The sequence below is a fragment of the Rhinolophus ferrumequinum genome, chromosome 3, assembly GCF_004115265.2.
Source record: "Rhinolophus ferrumequinum isolate MPI-CBG mRhiFer1 chromosome 3, mRhiFer1_v1.p, whole genome shotgun sequence".
Classification (NCBI taxonomy): Eukaryota; Metazoa; Chordata; class Mammalia; order Chiroptera; family Rhinolophidae; genus Rhinolophus; species Rhinolophus ferrumequinum.
This window is the reverse complement of record NC_046286.1, coordinates 52165170-52186571: the sequence shown is the minus strand read 5'-3', so window position 1 is coordinate 52186571 and position 21402 is coordinate 52165170. Positions and strand designations below refer to the sequence as shown.

The window sequence follows — 21402 nt, the reverse complement described above, 5'->3', positions numbered from 1 at the left end:
GACTTTGTTTTCTCCTAAGAGGATTTTTTCCCCCTGATTATATTTTATGCACCAGAATATTGAAATCTGTTTTCATTCCTCCAACGTGCCACCCCACGTAACGAGGAAGTGGTCAGACTCAGGAGAAGAATCTCACCACAGAGAATGCATTGCTTTGTATTGCGGGCACAAAAAATAGTCAAGGAATTATATTTCTCTATGAATGCTGCCCATGCTTACTGTCTTAGAACGGCTCCCTTTCTCCTCCAGGTGTGTCATGGTGAGGTGTTCTTCTTTGTTTTTGCCTGTAGCACAAGTTCTGGAGGCAGAGGTGGGAGAATCAATGTGTAAGGATGTCAGTATCCAGCGATAAATGTCAAGGCTTCTCCAAACAGCTCTTTTGAATGTAAATAATTCCAGGGCCTCTGAGCCACTCCATGGCTAAGTTTAGACCCTCTTCCTTAGAATGCCCAGAACAGGAAATCACTATGGGCTGACATCGCCAACTGGCATGAACACCGTGGTACCTGGGCACTCAACTGGCCTCAGAAGGATTCCCATAGACACAGTCTGGTGATGCAGGATATGGGCCACAGACTCATTTCTATTGGAAGGGAACTAATATTTATTTATTTCAATAAATTACTAGTTTTTTCCTATGGACAAAAAAGGGATATATAAAAGTTCAGTGACCAAAAGTAACCTCACAGGGTGATGATCAGATCATAAATTCCTAATCAAGCATGGTGGATAGTCACACCCCAGGCCTATAAAAGGTGTACCTTCACCTTAAGCAAGCCCTGCCCATTGTTTTTGTGCATCTAGGTTAACACACCTTTGAAATGCTTCTTTTGCAGACCCCTCGGAGGATTAATCACCCTCAAGAGAGCACACAGTCTTGCTAACTATCCTGTACCTTGCTTTCTCCCATCTTCATGTAATCTTCCTTATGTTCCCTCCTTTATTCAAAATGTATGCAGGAGACTGAAAAATTATTTGTCATTCTGCAGAGAATTTCAGATCTTGCTTCCTGGCAATGTTGTCAGTTTGGCTCAGAGAAACGTACAAGAATTCTCTACAGGTTTGGACGTTTCTTATGTCAATACTCCCTTTCTCTGAAACCCCATACGAGGCCATCACCCAACTATCAATTTCTGCTGCATAAATTTCTAAATTTTCAATATATTGGGTATAAAATGAAGACATAATAACTAATCGTGTCTGTTCATTCCATGCAATCTCTAACAACGCCTGCAGACTTTCCTCTGCACAGTCTACATAGCCGCAGCAAAAAATAACGGTGCTCCAGGTTCTCTTCCACATTGTTTTAAATATCTTGATAGGATTTTAAAGTGATCCTCCCTTATGGGCCTTCTCTTCCTGCTGTATACTTCATCATCTTGTACCCTGAAGGAATGAAGAGCTGTTCCCTACCTCCGTCAGAATTCTCCATCCATTTTTCCTCATCAAAATACTAGAGCACCAATTTTCCAGGCACTGATAAAAAAAGACCCTCAGCAACATCTTCCTGTACTACTTTTATTGGAGTCATTTTTGCAACTTCCCACAAAGCTGCACAACAGGTGAAAATGAAAATTGTTAGTTTATTAGGAAATGGATACTGCTCGCTCTCTCATTATAGAGTAACATAACCTCTTTGACTTATGAGAAGATGTATCCGATACTTTGAGGTTGTTTTCTTAGAGACTCGGTGTATTTCAAGAAAATACAGTGAGACCTACGCTGAAATCTATACTGTAAAGTGAGTCAATCATTTAACCTTTGTGATCTTCTCTTTTCTTCATTTTTTAAAATTTGGGTAATACTTGCCTTATCAACCTTAACAAGGCTGATGAGAGGCTCGAGTAAAATGATGTATGTAAAAATGCTTTAAAATTATATAGCGCTCCAGGATTGTAAAGAATTGTTATTGTTGTTGTTATTGTTGATGAAATTCTGTTCCTAGCCTCAGGGTTTCTACCTCATGTATAGCTTACAGTTGCATTTTATTTTTAAATCCCTGATAACCCAGGTAGCAGCAATATTACTGCAGGCCACCAATGCATAAGTAATATTCTCCAGTCATTTTCTTTCTCACAGCAGCACCAACAAAAATATCAGTCTAGAAACAACATGAATCACAATGAAAATTAGAAGCAGAGAACATAAATATGTCATATCTCATAAATCACCTTGTTGTTCTGTTTCACTCATTTAAAAAAGAAGAAGAAGAAGGAAAAAAAAAACTATTAACTCATGGGAACAGCAGCCTATGAATACGAGTTTGGTCTCCTGTAATTTCTGGTAATCATTGCCCCTCACAGCTACTTGACAGCAAACAGCTCTAACACTGAGGATTAGCTGATGCAAAGTCCCAGTAAAATGGAGGTCTCACAAAGGCACACAGCCTAGACAAACAGCAAGGCACCAGTCAGGCTCCTCAGGGATGAGTCCTCACAGAGGAATTAGCCGCCGATAGATCAGGACGGATGACTAAATACACACTCACTGGAGCACCAAGCCCTGAAATAGCAGCATTGCTCCGAGTCCAGTTTGGGGGTCCTACGAGGATAAAACATCCTCTGGGCACAGCACTGTTTGGGATGCAAAGGAGCCTCTGTTTATTCTCTTCACTAACATCTACTAAGATGGAAATGGAGATACGCTCATCACATCTGTAGAAAAGGTTGTATGCAGCTGGGAGGAGCTCCCAAAAGTTTCGGGAAAAAAATCGAGAAACGGCACACATTTAGTTTAAGGGATAGTTAGTGAAAAAATAAAACAAGATATCGTGAAGATGCCCAGAAAGTGCCTGTCTGAAGAAAATAGTAATGACACATGCATATATGAAATGGAATTGAGGCAGGGCAGGAATATGATGAAAGGTTACAATTTTGTTTGGGGATAAGAGGTCTCAGGCCACAGTATTTTATTCCATGTCTATTTATCAAGTGTTAAAAATGAGAACACTACTCATGGAAGTTTTTATTAAGTGACCACCCACAGTCTGATTTCTTTAAGACTTGGACTGTACCACATGGTTGGATGATGGCTTGCAAAACTGTTTAGAGGGTACCTACAATGAACAAGAATTAACAATGAGTAAAGCACCAAAGAAAAGGGAAAGGGACACTGGGTGGTATTGAAATGTCCAAACAAAAGCATTTCATTTTCCAATGTACCCATATCATCGCAACATGCCCAAAGTTAGCAAAGAAATCATTAAACTAGTCGGCACAAGTCAGTCCCCACTGAGAAGCAATCAGGCATGGTGGGGAGAAGTAGCAGTGGCCAGCTCCACGTCAGATTCTAAGATCCATGAAAGCAGGGCCACGTCAGTCCTGTCCACTACTGACAGCCCAGAAGCCATCACACAGCAGGAAATAGCAATGCTTGCATGCACATGACTGGGCACAGTGGATATTCAGTAACTGTTTGAAATGAATGAAAGAATGAATGAAGCACATGTCACAATGCACAGAGTTAGAAATCAGCACAGCAACATGACAAAGACATGGAGGCAGGCAGAGTTGGCCATTATCCTATCTATCTGTGGGCACTCCCCCCGAGAACAGGAATGGACAGGCCCTTCCTAATCTCGTTAAAGTTACTGGATTAATTTAATTCACCTCTGTGTCCACCACTCCCTAGTACTTTGAGCTTCTATTATGAATTAAGAAGCTGCGAACCAAAGTGGAAACAGCCCCAAAATTAGAAGACATAAATTTGATTTTGAACTGTGGTAACTCAGTTTCCCCATTTGTACCATAGGAGAACAAAGCAATGATGAATGCAGAAGCATTCTCAAACCGTGGTGTGATATTCAAACATGCAGTATGATGACAGTATCGTTGGGCATATATTAAGTACTCTTTGCAGTTCCTGCTTCTCCACTGGCCAGAGGTGTATTTGGGTCAATTTATCATCGAAGAGAGAAAAGACAAAAGCTGAGTACATTACTGGTGTCCTCTGTTTTCCAACTACAAAGGGAAAGTAGCTTTTTGTTTGGGTTCACCTCCTGGAACTCCTTTTGAGGAACATGATTAAATCAAACTGTAATATGGGTGGTTTTGTGGTGCTGATAAAAGCCCAGGGAGGGCTCACCAAAAACCCACTTCATCTGAGGTTGTTGACTCCTCTAAACAAGACCTGACTTAGGTCTCTAAAGATACAAAATCAGTATGTTATTAGCAGTATGACATACAGATGCAAATTTCCAACAAAAACACAAGGAAAAATGTAGTTTTAAAAGGCCAAACTCACTCTGTATACCTACGTCCCTAGAATAAATACAGCCTTATGTAGGAATAGTAGGATGTCTTATTACCCATTCAATACATTTTAATATGAAAACTCTACATTATTGTTTTTATCTATTATTGATAAGAGTGTAAGAGAATAACACGGCGGTGCTCAACATAAACATGACAGGCGCTACAGCCTCTGCCTCTGGGGACATATAAGCAAAGACAAGTGCAAACACGATTGCCCCCCAGCTCCAAACCAGGTGACTTGGTCCCTCTTGCCACTAAAATGGGATATGACTAGGACAAAGCAGGCTTCTAAGATCTGATCTTGTTCTACATCAGCCATGTAACCACTGACTTGTTTGGTCTTATTAACCATTAAGTTCAGACAAAGTTAGGCTCAAAATACAAACCAAGATTAAAAGGGAAGAAAACTACTGACATATGGATTGTCCTTATAAAAATAATAAGCCCTTTTTCACTAAAAGTAGGAAACAGCTACTAAATTAATAATTTAAGGAAAAGAAACCTTCTCCACATTCAGAGATGACACTAAACTAAATCTGTCTATGTGAACAATTAAACAGTTTGATAAACCTTTTTATCCCAGGATCTAGCTTCTAACACTGTGCATAGCACGTATTAGGCACTTAAGAAATACTCATTTTTATTTCCACAAACTATATTTATCCATTTAAACATATCCTTGTTGTTTCTGCCATTTCAGAGAAGAAATAATAATCCAGAGAGCTGAACTGTGGTTTAAAATCATAAGGACCCCCCCACCCCAGCTGGGGTGAGGACAGAGAGGGGGGATGGAATTAGCAAAGCTGTACTCTGCCTTACGCTGCAGCGTGTTCTTGGGCATTTAGTAGGCTCTCAAAAAATACTGACGGATGGAGAGCCACACCTTCTCCCTACACTAACAAATATAAGAATTTACATTATATTCAAGCTTCTTCTACAAACTATACTCCCATGGAAAGTCATCTCCACTGCATTCTGGTGAAAGAGGATCTGAGGTAGAAAAGGCAGAGACTGCACTTTCCTTAGAAGAAAACTGAGATTAGCCAGCGCGTCCTATGAAAATGGACACAGACCCTTTGGAATTGTTTCACTATTCCACTCTAAGTTTTATAGTTGGATCTCCACCCCCTACTGCCCCTGCTCAGTCATCTGAAACTACATGTTGAATCTAACAGGAGAAATTTCACAGGGCCCTATTGAAACAAAGTCCTAAATTAGAGTTAACACCTGAAAGCAAAATAAAACTGGTGGAGATTTGCTAGGTCACGAATGCAAGTGACCTCATGCCTCATGCTTCCTCTTCAGCCTGTTTTGCTCATTTTAGCCTCCTCTTTCTTTGAGTTCCATAACCAATTTGGTGTCCTTCATGTGGAACCTGAGAAATTGCTGGCCTTGAAACTATAAGACCAAATTACTGAGCTGAACTGAACAGAATTAAAAAAAAATTTTTTTCAGAGGTCTTCTATGTCCTTATCCATTAACGTGTGTATATGGTGCAGTATCTACATCACTGAGACTATAAAGGGAAGTTCACTAATAAATCAAATAGTTTCAGGCAATGGAAGGGAGAAAAAAAATTGTCTACAGGGGATGAAGAGGCCCTCTGTGAAAGAAGAGACTTAAGATAAAGTTTGAAAAGGTCAGATGAAAAAAAAATAGGAGCAGATAGCAGTCATGATCTTGGGGGATTTCACAGCTTTCCAGATCCACTGAATGGTTTTTATGGCCTGCAGCACATTTTATCAGGAAAGGGATTAGATGAGGGACAGCAAGAAAAAGGCAAAAGAGTTTGTTTAGTGAGGATTATTTGAAGGTTCTCATGACACATCTTCAGATCCACACTGCGTCTAGTCCAGCGAATAATGAAATTTAGGCCTTTCACCAAAATAAAGGCAATGTCCCAGGTTACATAATCAGATTGTAGATTGTAGAAGAGCCACATGTGTAAACGTGTGCATGTGTGTGGATGTGTGTGTGTGTGTGTGTTTCCTGGGCTCTCCCATAAGTTACTAGTTGTACATATTAATCAAAGAGCACTACCCTCCATCCACTTTTCTATTACCTGTCTGACTTTGTGCCAATTTCCTTTCTCCTCCCCAACACCTCTCGCTTCGCTGTTCTTCCTTAAGACATGGGATGGGGATTTGTCAAAGTCAATGAGCACTTTATTACAGTGAGAACGCTCCATAATGAACAATTCAGCAATTTAATGAGATTCTGTAGATCTGTCTCCAGCCTGTCCATCAAGTTTCACTTCTCTAAAGCACCCTGACACTAATCCGCCGGCATACCCAATCTTCACCCTGGGCAGAATATTAGATTCTTCCATGGTATATTGCATTACTAGTATAACCTCAGCAAAAATGATGAACTTAACTATACTTGAGGCAATATACCTGGTCTGATTTGATTTTTCTCCATTGGGCCGAGTATGAGGGAATTACTTATTTACTAAGAGAAAGCAAAAACAGTTTCTTATTGCTTGTTGAATGCCCAAACTGATCATATTTATGTGAGTCTTTTTAATTCGTTCTTGAGGACCAGGTATAAAAACAATATTGCCTGCAGCAGAAAGCAGTTTTTAAAATCCTACATTATAGTATCAGTAACCTTTTAGAGGGGCAATTATGATAACTCTTAAGTGGACAGTATGGAATTTTTTGGACACGCAGACATTTCCACGCTACCATGTTCATTACTGGCAGTGCCTTCAGCCACATCACAAAAAGAGATAGAAGCCACTAGGATGGTTCGTTCAGATCCCAATTCAGTTATAAACAATTAAATGCAGAATTCATTCCAAGTCTTTCTTTTTCCCTTTGGGAAGTGAAGACAAATTTGGCAATTTCCGACTTTGAATTGACCAGAAAATTTTGATGATTTGTGTTTGCAAGGAGAACAACAAATAATTAAAATGCGTACCCAAAATTCATTCTCACCAACACTTTTGACCTCTGCCTGAATAAACATGATGAGAAATACCTAAGAAGCAGAAAAAAAAGTTGAGGGCTTGTTTTTCATTCCTTATATTTTCTTTGTCAAGACAATGTGATGATGGCAAGTGTCAGGAGACTTGGATTTGAAGGCTGGTTCTGTTCTGTAACCCTAAGCAAGACACACCGGCCTCATTTTGCTCATCTGGTAGGTGGGGTGATAACAGCCATCCTTCTGGCTTGTTGTGCTAAGTCAATATGTTTGCAAAAAGCCTGGGTCCCGGAAGGCCCTCAGTACACGTAGCTCTCATTACCCTCAGTAGTGGAAGCAACAGTGTAGGTTGCTGATTAAAGTAATACAAAAAAAGGAAGAAGGGAGGAAGAGATCAGGAAAATTATCCACCAGCAGAGTCAGATGCGGAATTATTAACAGCTACTTCTGACTCTGTTTTGGCCAGAATTAGAGTAGTCTCTGAATGTCATTTTATAAGATACCAGGAATTCACTGCCTTATCAGTTAATAGAAGACTTCCTATTTTCCCTTATATTCTGTAAACAAATATTTTTCAAATAATCATGAAATCTTGAAGGTATGATGCCCTAGAAGTAACAATATGACCAGCCAGTGCTTCAGAGAGTGAGATGGACGTGTAAGACAAAGTGGTAAAGGAGGGCTCTGACTGTTTCCCAAAGACACCATGTGGATTGTTCAAAGATAGTCACTGCAGATGGGCAGAAAAAGGATTTAAATTGAATAATCAACTTGAAAACAAAACATTCTCCTGTTCTGAGACAAAGGGTATTTGAAAAGAATGCTATGTCAGGCGAAAAGGCAGAGCTTAGGAAAAGAGCAATGAATGCAGAACGCAGTAAGGGGGGGAGATTTTTCCACTGCAGTGCAAGAAGAGCTTCGTTTCATTTGAGGTCTCAGCTGTTCTCTGCTACAATAAAGAAATATTCCCGAATTGTTTATAGGAAAGCCCAGAATTTATTGTGATTCCATTTGGTCTTAAATCTGCATAAATAGACCTTGACAATTCCATTCTCCTCATATTCAGGAACTATTTTTATCGGAAGAAAAAAGAACCCTTGACTCTTTCTGATATAACCCCCTTAGGGTTTTGGGAAGCCACAGCGAGGGTCTAAGGAATCTCACCTGCGAATCCCTCAGTGAAGTTGAGCCAGCCGAGGCCTCCAAGCCTCAAGGGCTGGTGTTCTCCAATCACTTGGCCATCAAGGGAGCATGACTTCAAGTCCGATGAGGACCAAACCAAACAAAATACTTGTCATTGTTCCTCCGTGCTTTAACTTATACTCATTCCATGCCCTCTCCACGCCATAAGAGACCCATGCAGAGTGCCCTTACCTGCCAGATCTGCTCTTCACTCAGGGAGGTCAGGCGGTCACTCTTCAGGACCTCCTGAAGCAGACAATAAGGAAGCGTTAGAACGTCTTCGGGGCGACTCTTCAGGAGTTCAGAGAGATGTTTCACTAAGAAATCGATCACTGCCTTCTCCAACAAAGTGAGGTTAAAGAGGTCAGCAAGTCTGTACAGATCCAAGTAATTAAAGCTATTTAATTCCTGGGTGCCAAAAAAAATAAAAATAAAAATGGGGGAAAAAAAAGATCTCTTAGAAATCAATCCAAGAAAGAGCAGGCAAGAAATTCAGATTGACTCACTAAGGTTTGCGTGACAGGAGTAGGACAAATGGGACTGCACTCAATTGAGAATGTTTAAGAAAACTTTCAATTATAAGGCTCTGGACAAAGAACTGCTCTTCTAGAATTCATCATTTCTCCTCAAATTTCCCCTTAAAAGCCATATATTTAAATTTGTTTTTTTCATTCCACTTCACCTTCCCCCCCTTTTTAATTTTTCAATTACAGTTGACATTCAATATTATTTTATACTAATTTCAGGTGTAGAGCATAGTGGTTAGACATTCATGTAATTTAAGAAGTGACCCCCCTGAGTAGTCTTGTACTCACCTGGCACTACACATTGTTATTACTACATTATTGTCTATATTCTCTACGTTTTACGTTACATCCCCATGACCAGTTTGTAATTACCAATTTGTATTTCTTAATCCCTTCACCACTTTCACCCTGCCCCTTATCCCCTAACCCATCTATCACCTCAATAATTCTAGTATCCGTCTAATACCATACATAGTTATTACAATATTATTATTGACTATATTCCCTATGCTATACTCCACATCCCCATGACTACTGTGTAACAACCAATTTGTACTTCCTAATCCCTTCCCCGTTCACTCACCCCATAAAACCACTTCCCATCTGGCAACCATCAAAATGCTCTCTGTAGCTATGAATTTATTTCTGTTTTGTTTATTTTGTTCTTTAGATTCTACTTATAAGTGAAATCATATGACATTTGTCTTTCGTTCTCTGACTTACTACACTCAGCACAACACCTTCTAGGTCCATCCATGTTGTTGCAGATGGCAAGATTTCATTCTTTTCTTATGGCTGAGTAACCTTCCATTGTATATATGTACCACCTCTTCTTTATTCATTCATCCATTCAGGGACCCCCAAGTTGCTTCATTTCTTGGCTGTTGTAAACAATGCTGCAATGAACATATGGATGCATACATCCCTTCGAAGCTGTGTTTTGGGTTTCTTTGGCTAAATACCCAGAAGTGGGATTACTTGGTCATTGTCTCTTGTTAATCTTTGTTTTAAAGTCTACTTTGTCTGGTATAAGTATTGCTAACCCAGATTTTGTTATGTTTCCATTTTCATGAAATACCTTTTTCCATCCCTTTACTTTCAGTCTGTGTGTGTCTTTCAATCTGAAATGAGTCTCTTGTAAACAGCATATGTAGAGGTCTTATTTTCTTATCCATTCAGCCACGTATGTCTTCTGATTGGAACATTTAATCTATTTACATTTAAAGTAATTGTTGATAGACACATAATTGTTACCATTTTATTATTCATATTTTTTATTATTCTTTCATCTTAAAGAAGTCCCTCTAACATTCCTAGCAATACTGGTTTGGTGGAGACGAACTCCTTTAGATTTTTCTTATCTGGGAAGCTCTTCATCTCATCTGTCCTTTGATTCTAAATGATAGCTTTGCTGGGTAGAGTAATTTTGCTTGCAGGTCCTTGCTTTTCATCACTTTCAATATTTTGTGCCAATCCCTTCTGGCCTGCACAGTTTCTGTTGAGAAATCAGGTGATAGTCTTATGGGAGCTCCCTTGTAGGTAACTAATTGCTTTTCTGTTGCTGCTTTTAAGATTTTGTCTTTGTCTTTAACTTTAACGTGTCTTGATGTGGGCCTCTTTGGGTTCATCTTGCTCGCACTTTCTGGGCTTGAATATCCATTTCCTTTGCCAGGTTAGGGAAGTTTTCTCTCATTATTTCTTCAAATAGGTTTTCAATTCCTTGCTCTCTTTCTTTTTCTGGTACCCTTATGATGTGAATGTTAGTATGCTTGATATTGTCCCAGAGGCTCCTTAAACTGTCCTCATTTTTTTTGGATTCTTTTTTTCTTTTTGCTGTTCTGATTGGGTGTCTTCTGCTACCTCATCTTCTAAATTTCTGGCTCAATCCTCTGCTTCATCTAACATACTATTGAGTCCTTCTAATGTATTTTTCATTTTAGCTATTATATTCTTTATTCCTGATTAGTTCCTTTTTATGTTTTCTATCTCCATTTTTATGTTTTCAACCTCTTTGTTGAAGTTCTTCCTGAGATCACTGAGCATCTTTATAACCAGTGTTTTGAACTCTGCACCTGGTAGGTTGCTTATCTCTATTTTGTTTAGTTCTTTTTCTGGAGTTTTGTTCTGTTCTTTAATTTGGGAGATTTTTCTTTGACTCCCCAGTTTGGCTTCCTCCCAGTATTTGCTTCTACGTATTAGGTAGAGCTGCTATGTTTCCAAGTCTTAGTAGAGTGGCCTTATGTAGTAAGTGTCCTGTGGGGCCTAGTGGCGTAGTCTCCCTAGTCACCAGAGCCAGGTACTCCAAGTATGTCCCTTCTGTGTATTGTGTGCGCCCTCCTATTGTAGTTGAGCCTTGGATGCTCTCTGCTTGTCAGTGGGAGGGACTGATCCTCAGGCTGATTGACTGTGAGGACTATCTCCGACTACAAGGGGGAAACTATTGTGCAGGGGCTGACCCTACAAGGCAGGACTCACTTTAGTAGGGTTCTGGTGCCTGCCCAGGCTGCCCTTTGAGTTTGTCATCCTCAGAGGCAGCTGGATGATGCTTCAGCTCTATCCAAAGCTGGCCAATGGGTGTGCCATCCCTGATGCCTCCTGGAAGAGGACCGACTGTAAGCCAAGTTCAGCTGTAGCCTGTGCCCTGCCTGGGACCACCTGGTATGAGCCCCAAAACAATCAGCAGATGGCCACTGCCCACACTGTGCTGGGATGTGCATGAAGAGGCCAAGCTGAGAACAAAGGCTGGCTTCCCCTAGCGCCAGGCTTAAGGCTGTTCAGCCAAAGGTACTGGATACTCTGAATCCAGATACTGCTTGTTTGGGTTTTTGTGAACTTTTGAGAGATTTTAGGAAAGCCTGAAACATGAGCTAAGGCAGGCATTTATACAGAAAAGCCACTGGTGGCAGCTTAGGTGTGCCTGAAAGTTGGGTGGGGGAGTCTCAGAATCAGCAGAGCAGTGCAAATAAACAGTGCTAGCCAGGTTGATGGAGACTCAGATATGGTGGTGGCCTGTGTCTGCATGCCAGGAGAGTGGCAGGCTCAACAAAGAAACAATGGCTTCCACCAGCTTCTCCATCCAGGAGAAAGCTGCCCTGCCACTGCAGCTCTCACCCTGAAGTCAGACAACTCAGTTCATCACTTTATGTCCCTGGTTCTTTTCTAGCTGCTGCCCTATCACTGGAGCTCAGAGTGAGAGAGTCTGTCAGTGAGTAAGTCTATGCCCTTGAAGAGCAGCTGCCCTCCATCTCACTCAACCACAATCTTTGCTAGTTTTCACAACAAGTAGTTCTTGGGATTTCTCTCCTTGGCACTGAAACCCTGAGTTGGGAAGCCTGGTGTGGAACTGGGACCCCTCACTCCTCTGGGAGGGACTTCTGCAGCCAAGATATCCCTCCTGATTTTTAATGGTCACATGTGGGTGTAGATCCAGCCCATTCTATGTCTCTGTTCCTTCTACCAGTCTCGATGTGGCTTCTTCTGCATGTCCTTAGTTGTAGGGCTTTGGTTCAGCTAGACTCAAGGCAATTCTCAATGATGGTTGTTCTGTGGTTTAGTTGTAATTTTGACATGGTTGTGGTTGGAGGTAATAAGCACAGCATTTACCTACTCTGCCATATTGACCGGAAAATAAAATCTATTGAGATATCTTAATACAGGGATTGAAAGGGGTTTCTGGTTCACTGATTGAAATGTTACTTTGCAAAGTTTTAGAAACATTTTACCAATGAAGATCTTTTCTCTATCGTTACCATATTTTATAGCTCTAAGGTAACAATTTTTTTCTACTAAATATAATGTGAGGGCAGGTAAAGTGGGAGTCAGAGTTAGATAACACAAACTAGACTAACTCTACTCTTTTTTACAAAACTTCAAATTATGTACATATTTGAGTAAAAACAATCCATCCTGACTTAATGAAATTAAAACATAGAGTTTTACACACAAGGTCTCAGGAATAAAATCTTGCAGAAATGATTCCCATCCTGAATAATTCTGTATTGAATCCACCTAAGAAGAGCAATTTATAACTGTTCTTTGTTTTTTATCAGACTTGGAAATTGTGACAACCAATTGCAATGCTTCCCTCCTTTTCAAAGAGTTTCTGTAGGGGCTGGCCTGGTGGCTCAGGTGGTTGGCGCTCCATGCTCCTAACTCTGAAGGCTGCCGGTTCGATTCCCACATAGGCCAGTGGGCTCTCAACCACAAGGTTGCCGGTTCAACTCCTCGAGTCCCACAAGGGATGGTGGGCTCTGCCCCCTGCAACTAAGATTGAACATGGCACCTTGAGCTGAACTGCCACTGAACTCCCAGATGGCTCAGTTGGTTGGAGCGCGTCCTCTCAACCACAAGGTTGCCAGTTGGACTCCTGCAACACAACAGATGGTGGGCCGCACCCCCTGCAACTAGCAATGTCAGCTGGACCTGGAGCTGAGCTGCGTTCTCCACAACTAAGACTGGAAGGACAACAAATTGACTTGGAAAACAATCCTGGAAGTACACACTGTTCCCCAATAAAGTCCTGTTCCCCTTCCCCAATAAAATCTTTTAACAAAGAAAAAAAAAGAGTTTCTGTAGCAATGTTTCATTTTGGGGAATTGTGCTTGTCGCTACAAGTTATCACACTCATAGCCAGAGTTCTAAAATAATGTCCCCAGAGAACTATGACTCCTGTGGAATGCTGCAAGAGTCAGAGTAGGCACACAGGTGTGTTGATAGAAAATTTATTTATTTCAAGCAGAATGAGAGAGGGCTGTGTCCTAGTTCCCCATTATTTTAACTTGTAATTATTAATGTGTGAGTAATATCTTCCAATAACTTAAGAAGTGCAAAATACAATACAAGATACAAAAAGCTCTTTCTAAAATACAAAGAACTCTTTCTAAAATATTTCTATTCTTTTTTAATGTATTTGTCTCTCTAATGTTTGGAATTTTAAAGGAATATGTTCTAAATCTGTGCTATCCAACACGGCAGTCACTAGGTACATGTGGCTATTGAGCATGTGAAATGCAGCTAGTCTGATTTGAGATGTGCTATAAATGTTAAATATAAACCAAATGCAAAGAGTAAGAAAAATAGAATATAAAATAGTACATTAATAATTTTTGTACTTATTATATGTTGAAATATTATTCTGGATATAGTGGGTTAAGTATATTATAATTAGTTTCCCTGTTTCTTCTTAGTTTTTTAATGTAGCTACTAGAAAATTTAAAATTACATATGTGGTTCCTGTTAGTTTCTATTGGATAATGCTGTTCTAAATAATAAAATGTATGAGTACAATAAAGATATTGTAAAAAGAGCTCTCCAAGTAACAGCTGCATCATCACCACAGCTACCTGTTTTGTTTTTTTTTTAACTTTAGATTATATATCTTTTGGTGGAGATGACATTATATTCCTAACAGGAGTCAAGCCAGATGGCTTCAGGGATTAGCCATAAGACTCTGGTGCTTAATAGCTCTATTTACCAACACAGTTGAAAAGGAATAAATGCTTATCTTTAAAATGAAGTCTACTAAAGGTGACCACAAAAATCCATTGCAACTCAAATATCTAAGGGTCCACTCACAGCCATTCAACCAAAACATCCTGGCTTCTCATTCAGCAGATTTTATCAAAGGAATACTGAAGGCTTTGTCTCCAGTACCAATTTTGTCAAGTATGTTTAAATGTGTTCTCCAAATCTTACTTTTTAGGATTAGTAAATTCTACTCTGGGAGGAAAGTACGTGTAACCCTTGCACGTAGAGCTTCCATAGCAAACTTTAGAAACATCTCCTCTGGATGAAGAAGTTACTTATGGTCAGTACATCTATGAAGCAAGTTTAACTGCATGAAGGCCCTGGATACAATTTCAGCATCTCAGGAAATTGCTCTGCAGTCCCCCTGAAGTGTGATGGAGCGGGGGTGGGTGGGGAGTTGGTGTCAGTGCCTTTCAGGCACCCAGGCACATGCTCAGGTCCACATCACACAGAGAGGTGCAGGCGCAGAAGCAGAATCAACAAAGCTCTGCAAAGTAAGAAGGGGCAGACACAGCTCAGGAACAGGAGTTTCTCCCCACTGGGTCTCCTGTCAAAAAGGTGTATACAACTAAGACTTTGGGACTGGATTACGTAGCAGCAACCAAATATTCTTTCTTAAGCATCTTTATATAGAAATATTCGGTTTCTTCCAATTCAAAGCCTGAAACTTTAAAGCAGGACAATTCAAAACTACGGAGAACCAGAGAATTAAACTTAATTGGGGATTTAAACAATTGTGCTTCTTTTCTGCTGTGTTTCTTTTGCAGGTGATTATTTAACACCTACTTCCACAGTCCTGAAATGTTTTAGTTTCCTAAAGGTATAATTTTATATAACCGCCAACCCCAATTTAACAAAGCATTTTATATTAGTGGAGAACTAAGAAGGCTAAATGGACAAGTGTCAATGGCTAAATGAATAGCAAAAGGGAACCGAACTGACATGTTTGTGTACAAAAAAAAAAATCAGTTAAAAGTCTGTTCCTATGTTTACCTTTTCCTTTCTCCTCTCTTCTACTTAAAAACATTAAATTCCCCAAATCGCCAGCACTTTCTATATATGTTAAATGTTTCCACTCCCTTTGTATGCATACTTAAAACCTCAGTAGTTAAAATGTATAAAGTGGGAAGTTGAGGGAGAAAAGAAAAACCACCTTCATTGAGGCCATGATGCTACAATACTCTTTCCTCCTATTAGAGCAGATGGGTTTTGTGAGCTTTAAGAGACCATGTGTAAGCACAATAATCATTTCTAATGCTGCTTTTAAGGACTTCCATTAATGTGATGGGAGGAGATGGGAAGCAATGTCTGAGTTGCATTAAATGCCCACCTATAACTCTGTACCTGGGGGGAAAAGATCATAAAAATAGTGCCATTATGTTTCTGGTTATAAACAGTAATAAATGTTCACTTCATAAAATTCAGAAAATACAAACTGTGGAAAACAAAAATCATTCATATGTCACCATTCAGAGATAATCACTATTAATGTTTACATACATACTTCGAGACTTTTTTGAAAGAAGTCTTTTATATGCCATAGAGAGGAAAGAATAATTGCTTTCAGGGGCAGAACAAACCATCAGCAGCCACTGGCACTTGGAATCAACCCAAGATGGTTGAGAAGAGTAAGGGCTATATAATCAGGCAGACCTGGTTCAAATCCAGCCCAAATACTTACGGTTGGCCATGGCCTTATGTCAATCATTGAACCTCCATTATTTCCCATTTACAAAATACGAGATTCAACCAGCTCATAAGGTTGTCATGAGGATAATGAATGAAAATCACTTACCACACAGCCTGACATGAAAAGTAGAGAGTAGGTTTGGCAGGCAAGGAACAAAACACTATATTTGAGCATTGTTGTTTGGCATCCATAAACCCTGATTTATCACTGATGCAAGGAGGTCAAAATGAAGAATGTGGTCCCTTTAGATATCAAAGTCTCAAATAAGCCATACCATTAAATCCAGGAAAAGGAGGACAGCCAAAGTAAAAACCATACAATTGCTTTACAAACTGATTACCTGTTAATGACTGTACATCTATATCACTAGCCCAAACCTCTCTCATAAGCTCTGAATTCATTTTCCCAACTGCCTATAAGAGGACATCTCTTGGATATTCTACAGCCATATTGAACTCAACATGTCCACATTGAACTTTGTTTTGCAAACACGCACCTTCTCCTGTATCCCCTCTCTTAGAGAATGACCACACCCGGCCACCCACATCTGGGTCCCAAAAGGTGGCCCATGTTCCTCCCTCATATCCAGTCAGTCACCAAGTCCTGTTCCCTCTTCATCCTTCGCATTTCTCGTTCTGTTCCTCATCATGTCCCATCCAGACTTCCTGCAATAGGGTCTTGTATTACCATCCTTGCCTCCACAATCAAACTCTCAATCCTCTCTTTTTACAAGAATCTGACCATACTGATCACATGTTTAAAACCCACTATCAGATTCCCATTTGCTTATGGTTAAAAGTCTGAACTCAGTACCACTGCGTGGCCTCGCATGAGCTGGACCTTCCCTGACCTTACCCTGCAGTGCCACACTCCCACTCACCCTGGCTTGGCTCCACCACTACAATGGCCTACATATCCGCACCACCTGCCACGACCACACCGAGCACTGGCAATAAAATGACGAGGAAAAACAGGCAAGTTCCAGGCCTCAGGGAATGTATCGTCAGTCTACTGGAAGAGAAAGCTATTAATTAAAACATATTAAAAATAAATGGAAAATTATAACTGAGGCAAAGGCTACAAAGGGTAGACTACATTGAGTGCCCATAATGGGTGATTTGACCTAGAGTAAAAGGTTAGTGAAGTCTTCCCTGAGAAGCCACACAGAGCTGATAGCTGAAGGCAACGTTAACGTGGCAAAGGGTGGGGTGGGATGTCTATTAACTATATTTTCTTGTTTTCTATATTCTTGATGCTCTGGCCATTTGGGACTTCACTGACTAGGGAGAGACAGCCCCTCCCTAGGGTGAGCCAATTTTTAGAGACAGCAAACAATTTGTTCAATAGAGCAACTTGCATGCACACCAACCAATCCAGGGCCCATAACCCCCTCTTGTATCTTGCTGCTACACTTCAGGAGGCAACATTCCTTTGCCCTAATCATCCCAGGGCCAGTACTAGACAACTAGACACAACCTGTAAGCCCCAGAGCCTCCTCAAACTATTCAAACCAGACAATTGTGAGCCTAATGACGCTGCCTTGTCTTGCCTTTCCCGTAGAAGCCACAATAAAGGCTCTTGCCGACGCATTCCCCTCTCTTTTTCTACTTCCGGACCAACCCAGGTGCTTCCCCTTGCCCCCTGGTTTTTGGAACTATGAGTAACAAAGTGTCTTTTCAATGGCAGTTGTCTCCTGATCTGTTGGCTTCAACATACCTAAATAATAATAAAACCTGCATTGTAAAACAAGGTGGTGTTGGGGTTGCAGGGAGAATGTTCCAAACAGAGAAAGCAGTATACGCACAATTCCTATGGATGAGGAATCATGTTTCCATTGTTCTGGCTGACCATCCTATCTAAATTAGGACATCCCACTTCCTCTCCTTGTCATCCTCCATCACATTACTCCACTATCAGTAATTATCCTCTGCATGCATTTGCCTACTAATTTATAATGCGTTTTTCCCCAGCACCCAGTAAGGATGTTCTAAGGATGTTCTATGTTCTATTTTACTCACTGCTGTATCCCTAGTGCCTAAAACAGTGTCAAGCGCATGTCAGCAGCTGAAACCACACTTGTGGAATGAATGAACCCATTTCACCCTTGCAGCTCCCCTGGTTCAGGTCAAATTGACCACTTCCTCCTATGTGCCTCCACCCTGCCGCCCTCTGTGGATTTCTAGCACAGTATTTGTCACTGTCAGCCCTCTTTAATTACAGACCTGTCTCTCTCCACTAAATCTAAGCTCCTTGGTGCCAGAGATGGTAATGTGTCCCTGGTACCTAGCCGGGAGGAAATGCTCAATACGTATGAGTTTAATGAAAGAATGTCCATGAGCTCTTTCTGTTTACTTGTAACTAAGAAACCACAACAGGCCATGTCTTTCCAATATCTATCTAATTCTGAACATTATCCAAATACCTCATTGGGCTCCCCTGCTTCCCATTCTCTTTCTGGCCTTCCTACACATACACACAAAGGCAAAGCCATTCAGTTTTTTCCAAGTGGGAAAATTGGCAATAATGACTAGAGTTGAAAGTATTAACGGATAACTGCAATATAACAGCTCTGCTGTGAAAAAAAAATATTTTCAATCTACCCCAATTTTGTTTCAATCCAAAAGAGAATTATTGGCTATTCAGATCAAAGTAACTTTTCAAATGATACCCTGTCCTAATTATGAGATTGTCTCTGTTCTCTGATACTCTGTGACTTAAAAATCCAAGTACTAGGGTAGAGGCAGTCGTTTTGAATGGAAATTATAGCTCAGCAGCAAGAAACTCTCTTGAGTAAATGGAAATTCTTTTTTTCTTTCTAAAAAGGCTTAATTTCTGTCACACTGCTTCTCTCTTGAAATTTAGTTTCTATTCAGAATTATGGTGCATACATTGTTTTTTGGGGAATCTTTTTATATAGTATTTATTTTCCTTTGGTTTAGGGCTATTTGGCTTCTCTCCTCCCTTCTATTTGTTTCTTACAGAATGAATGACAAGTTAAATAACAGAAGAAGAGCTTTAAAAATGTGTCTCCAAAGCTATACTAGCTATGGACTAAACCTCAGTTTTCCAAGTGCGATCATTCTTAAACCTTACATGTTTCCGAAATTCAGTCTTTCTGTGTGCTCTATTTTAATTAAATCATTAAAATAGTTATTCCCCAGATTAACTACTGAATGTGATAGAGAAAAGAGAGCATGATTAAGGCAAATACTGTCTTCTTTTGGGTTATATTCAAATGTAATTACATTTGTGAGGCAAATTATCAGGTGGTGAGGACCTGAGTGGGAGGAAGTAGACCATTTTGGGGGCTGTGGGTAAACTGTGTGGCCATTATACCACTCTTCCCAAACCACGGGAGGCAGCCAGAAAATAAGCGTTGGCTTTTGTATATCCCTTGGTAGTGTTCTCATTTGTAGCAGTGATAGGCTGTTGTATCACCAGGTGTCTCTCAACATCTCAATTAAGCAAGTACTAATAATTAGTGATCAAAGTTCATACAAGACTTTACCCTGTAACTTAGAGCAGGTTTAAGCCTACCCCTGAACTAATGTCACCCAGATTCACTTGCATTTTAATACACTTTCCTGAATGGAAGAAAAATGTGTAGCCTCATAGCTGGGATCTATATATCCACTGCACATAACCCACAGCCTAGCTTATGTATGCCATACCCAAGAGATGAGTCTTGATGTGTGCTAACAGGGATACAAGCTGAGAAGCAACAATGCATATTTCTGACACATAGTCTATCTTTGTTTCAGTCACACTCATGCAACCCCTGGCCTGACTGTCAGAGAGTAACGCTTTGTCCAGCCAGCACTGCAGTTTAATCATAGCCCCAGTACAGGAATTATACAGAATACGGAAAACATTTGTTGTCTTGTGATTGCATCTACTATAGACTACCTGAATACCTGCCCCACAAATATTCTTCCTCAAATCTAGGAGTCCCTGATAAACTGGTAAGAAATGGAAAGCTGACTAAGATGCTTTGATTTACTTCTAAGAATGCCCATGCAAAATAGAGCCTTAATTAAACACCTATTTCTCTTGTTGCCTCATTTAGTTCTGAGAACATGACTAACTTGTGAAAAAAAAATAAGCATCATCAACCTGTATTGTTAGTATTGAAAACGATGAAAACTATGACTTGTGTCCAAGAATAACTTCTCTCAAGGTCAAAATTAAAGTAATGCCATTTTGATTTCCCGAATTTTTTCTCCAAGATGACCAAATTGAACAGGATTCCAAATTTTTCTGGTTAACAACACTCAATAGATGTGACCATTTTAACAACGATGTGTTGCACCATTATAATTATGATCTTTCATGTCCAATTATTGATGCCCTTCATTTATACTGCCCTTCAAAATGTCACCTCAAGTACCACACATCAATACTTTACTACAGCTAAAGGTGGTCAGGAAGCAGTGGTTTCTATGCCTAGTATATAATAGCACCCATGAAATTTGAAGTTCTATTATAAAATGTTGACATTACATCACATTTTGAGGACTCCTCTAAATGAAAAGTCACCCTTGTTACGGAAGTAAAGAAATCTTTTTAAAAAAAAATATTCCCAAATCTATTCCAAATAGCCTGATAAACCCACTCTACACATAAAATCAGTATGGTTTGATTTTTTTTTTTAGCAACGTTAATTAAAAGCTAAATAAAAACATAGTATTTGCTGCTTTTAGGAACCAAATACCAAGTTGGACTTGGTAAATATGAAACTTTTTGTCACTGACTTAATCCTAATGCTTCCCACTTCACGTTTCCTGTCATTTACTAACTAACTTGTCACTAAGCTATTTATGCATATACCTTCCAACGAGTAAAAATGTTCCTTGTAAACTACTACAAATGAGTTTTACATTCTTTTTGTGCTATGCCAATTATAATGCCTTTATCATAGATTGTAACTGAAAAAAATATTTGCTGGATTATGAATTTTAAAAAGCAAAACAATTTTTTTCAAGTTTTTTTTAAACCACATCCATGACTGAAATGGAAAGAGGAAATGACAGTTTGGTTGTAGGTATGATTTTACAATTATGCAAAATGAACAGATCTCCCACAATTCACTGAGAAAGGTGTTCTCAAATATTTCATCTGAGCTTAAGAAAACTTGATGCTGACTACACATCAGGGTTTCATACAATTGGTAACTATGGTAGAAGGCCCACTTGTGGCGCCAGATGCACCAGGCCCAGCTTCCACAGTGAATCTTGCGTCTTCTGACTTTCACATGTCGGGTATTTTTTCTCTCCCTAGAATGGTGGAAAAGAACCTTACT

The 21402-nt window shown here is 39.9% G+C and overlaps 1 protein-coding gene across 6 annotated transcripts in view; it reads right to left on the bottom strand.

Moving 5' to 3' along the window:
• Positions 1-21402, bottom strand: part of KLHL32 (kelch like family member 32) — a 194561-nt gene that overhangs the window by 51613 nt on the left and 121546 nt on the right. For 3 of the 6 annotated variants that reach the window (XR_004422616.1, XM_033102237.1, XM_033102242.1), the window contains one exon: positions 8553-8768. The exons of 2 other annotated variants lie outside the window; for them this stretch is intronic. Coding sequence is in view for 2 of the 4 variants with exons in the window: in XM_033102237.1 (XP_032958128.1) it covers positions 8553-8768 (216 nt within the window). In the remaining 2 variants the exon portion in view is untranslated. The remainder of the gene's footprint in view (positions 1-8552; positions 8769-21402) is intronic. One more of the 6 variants, XM_033102238.1, reaches the window with a different exon arrangement.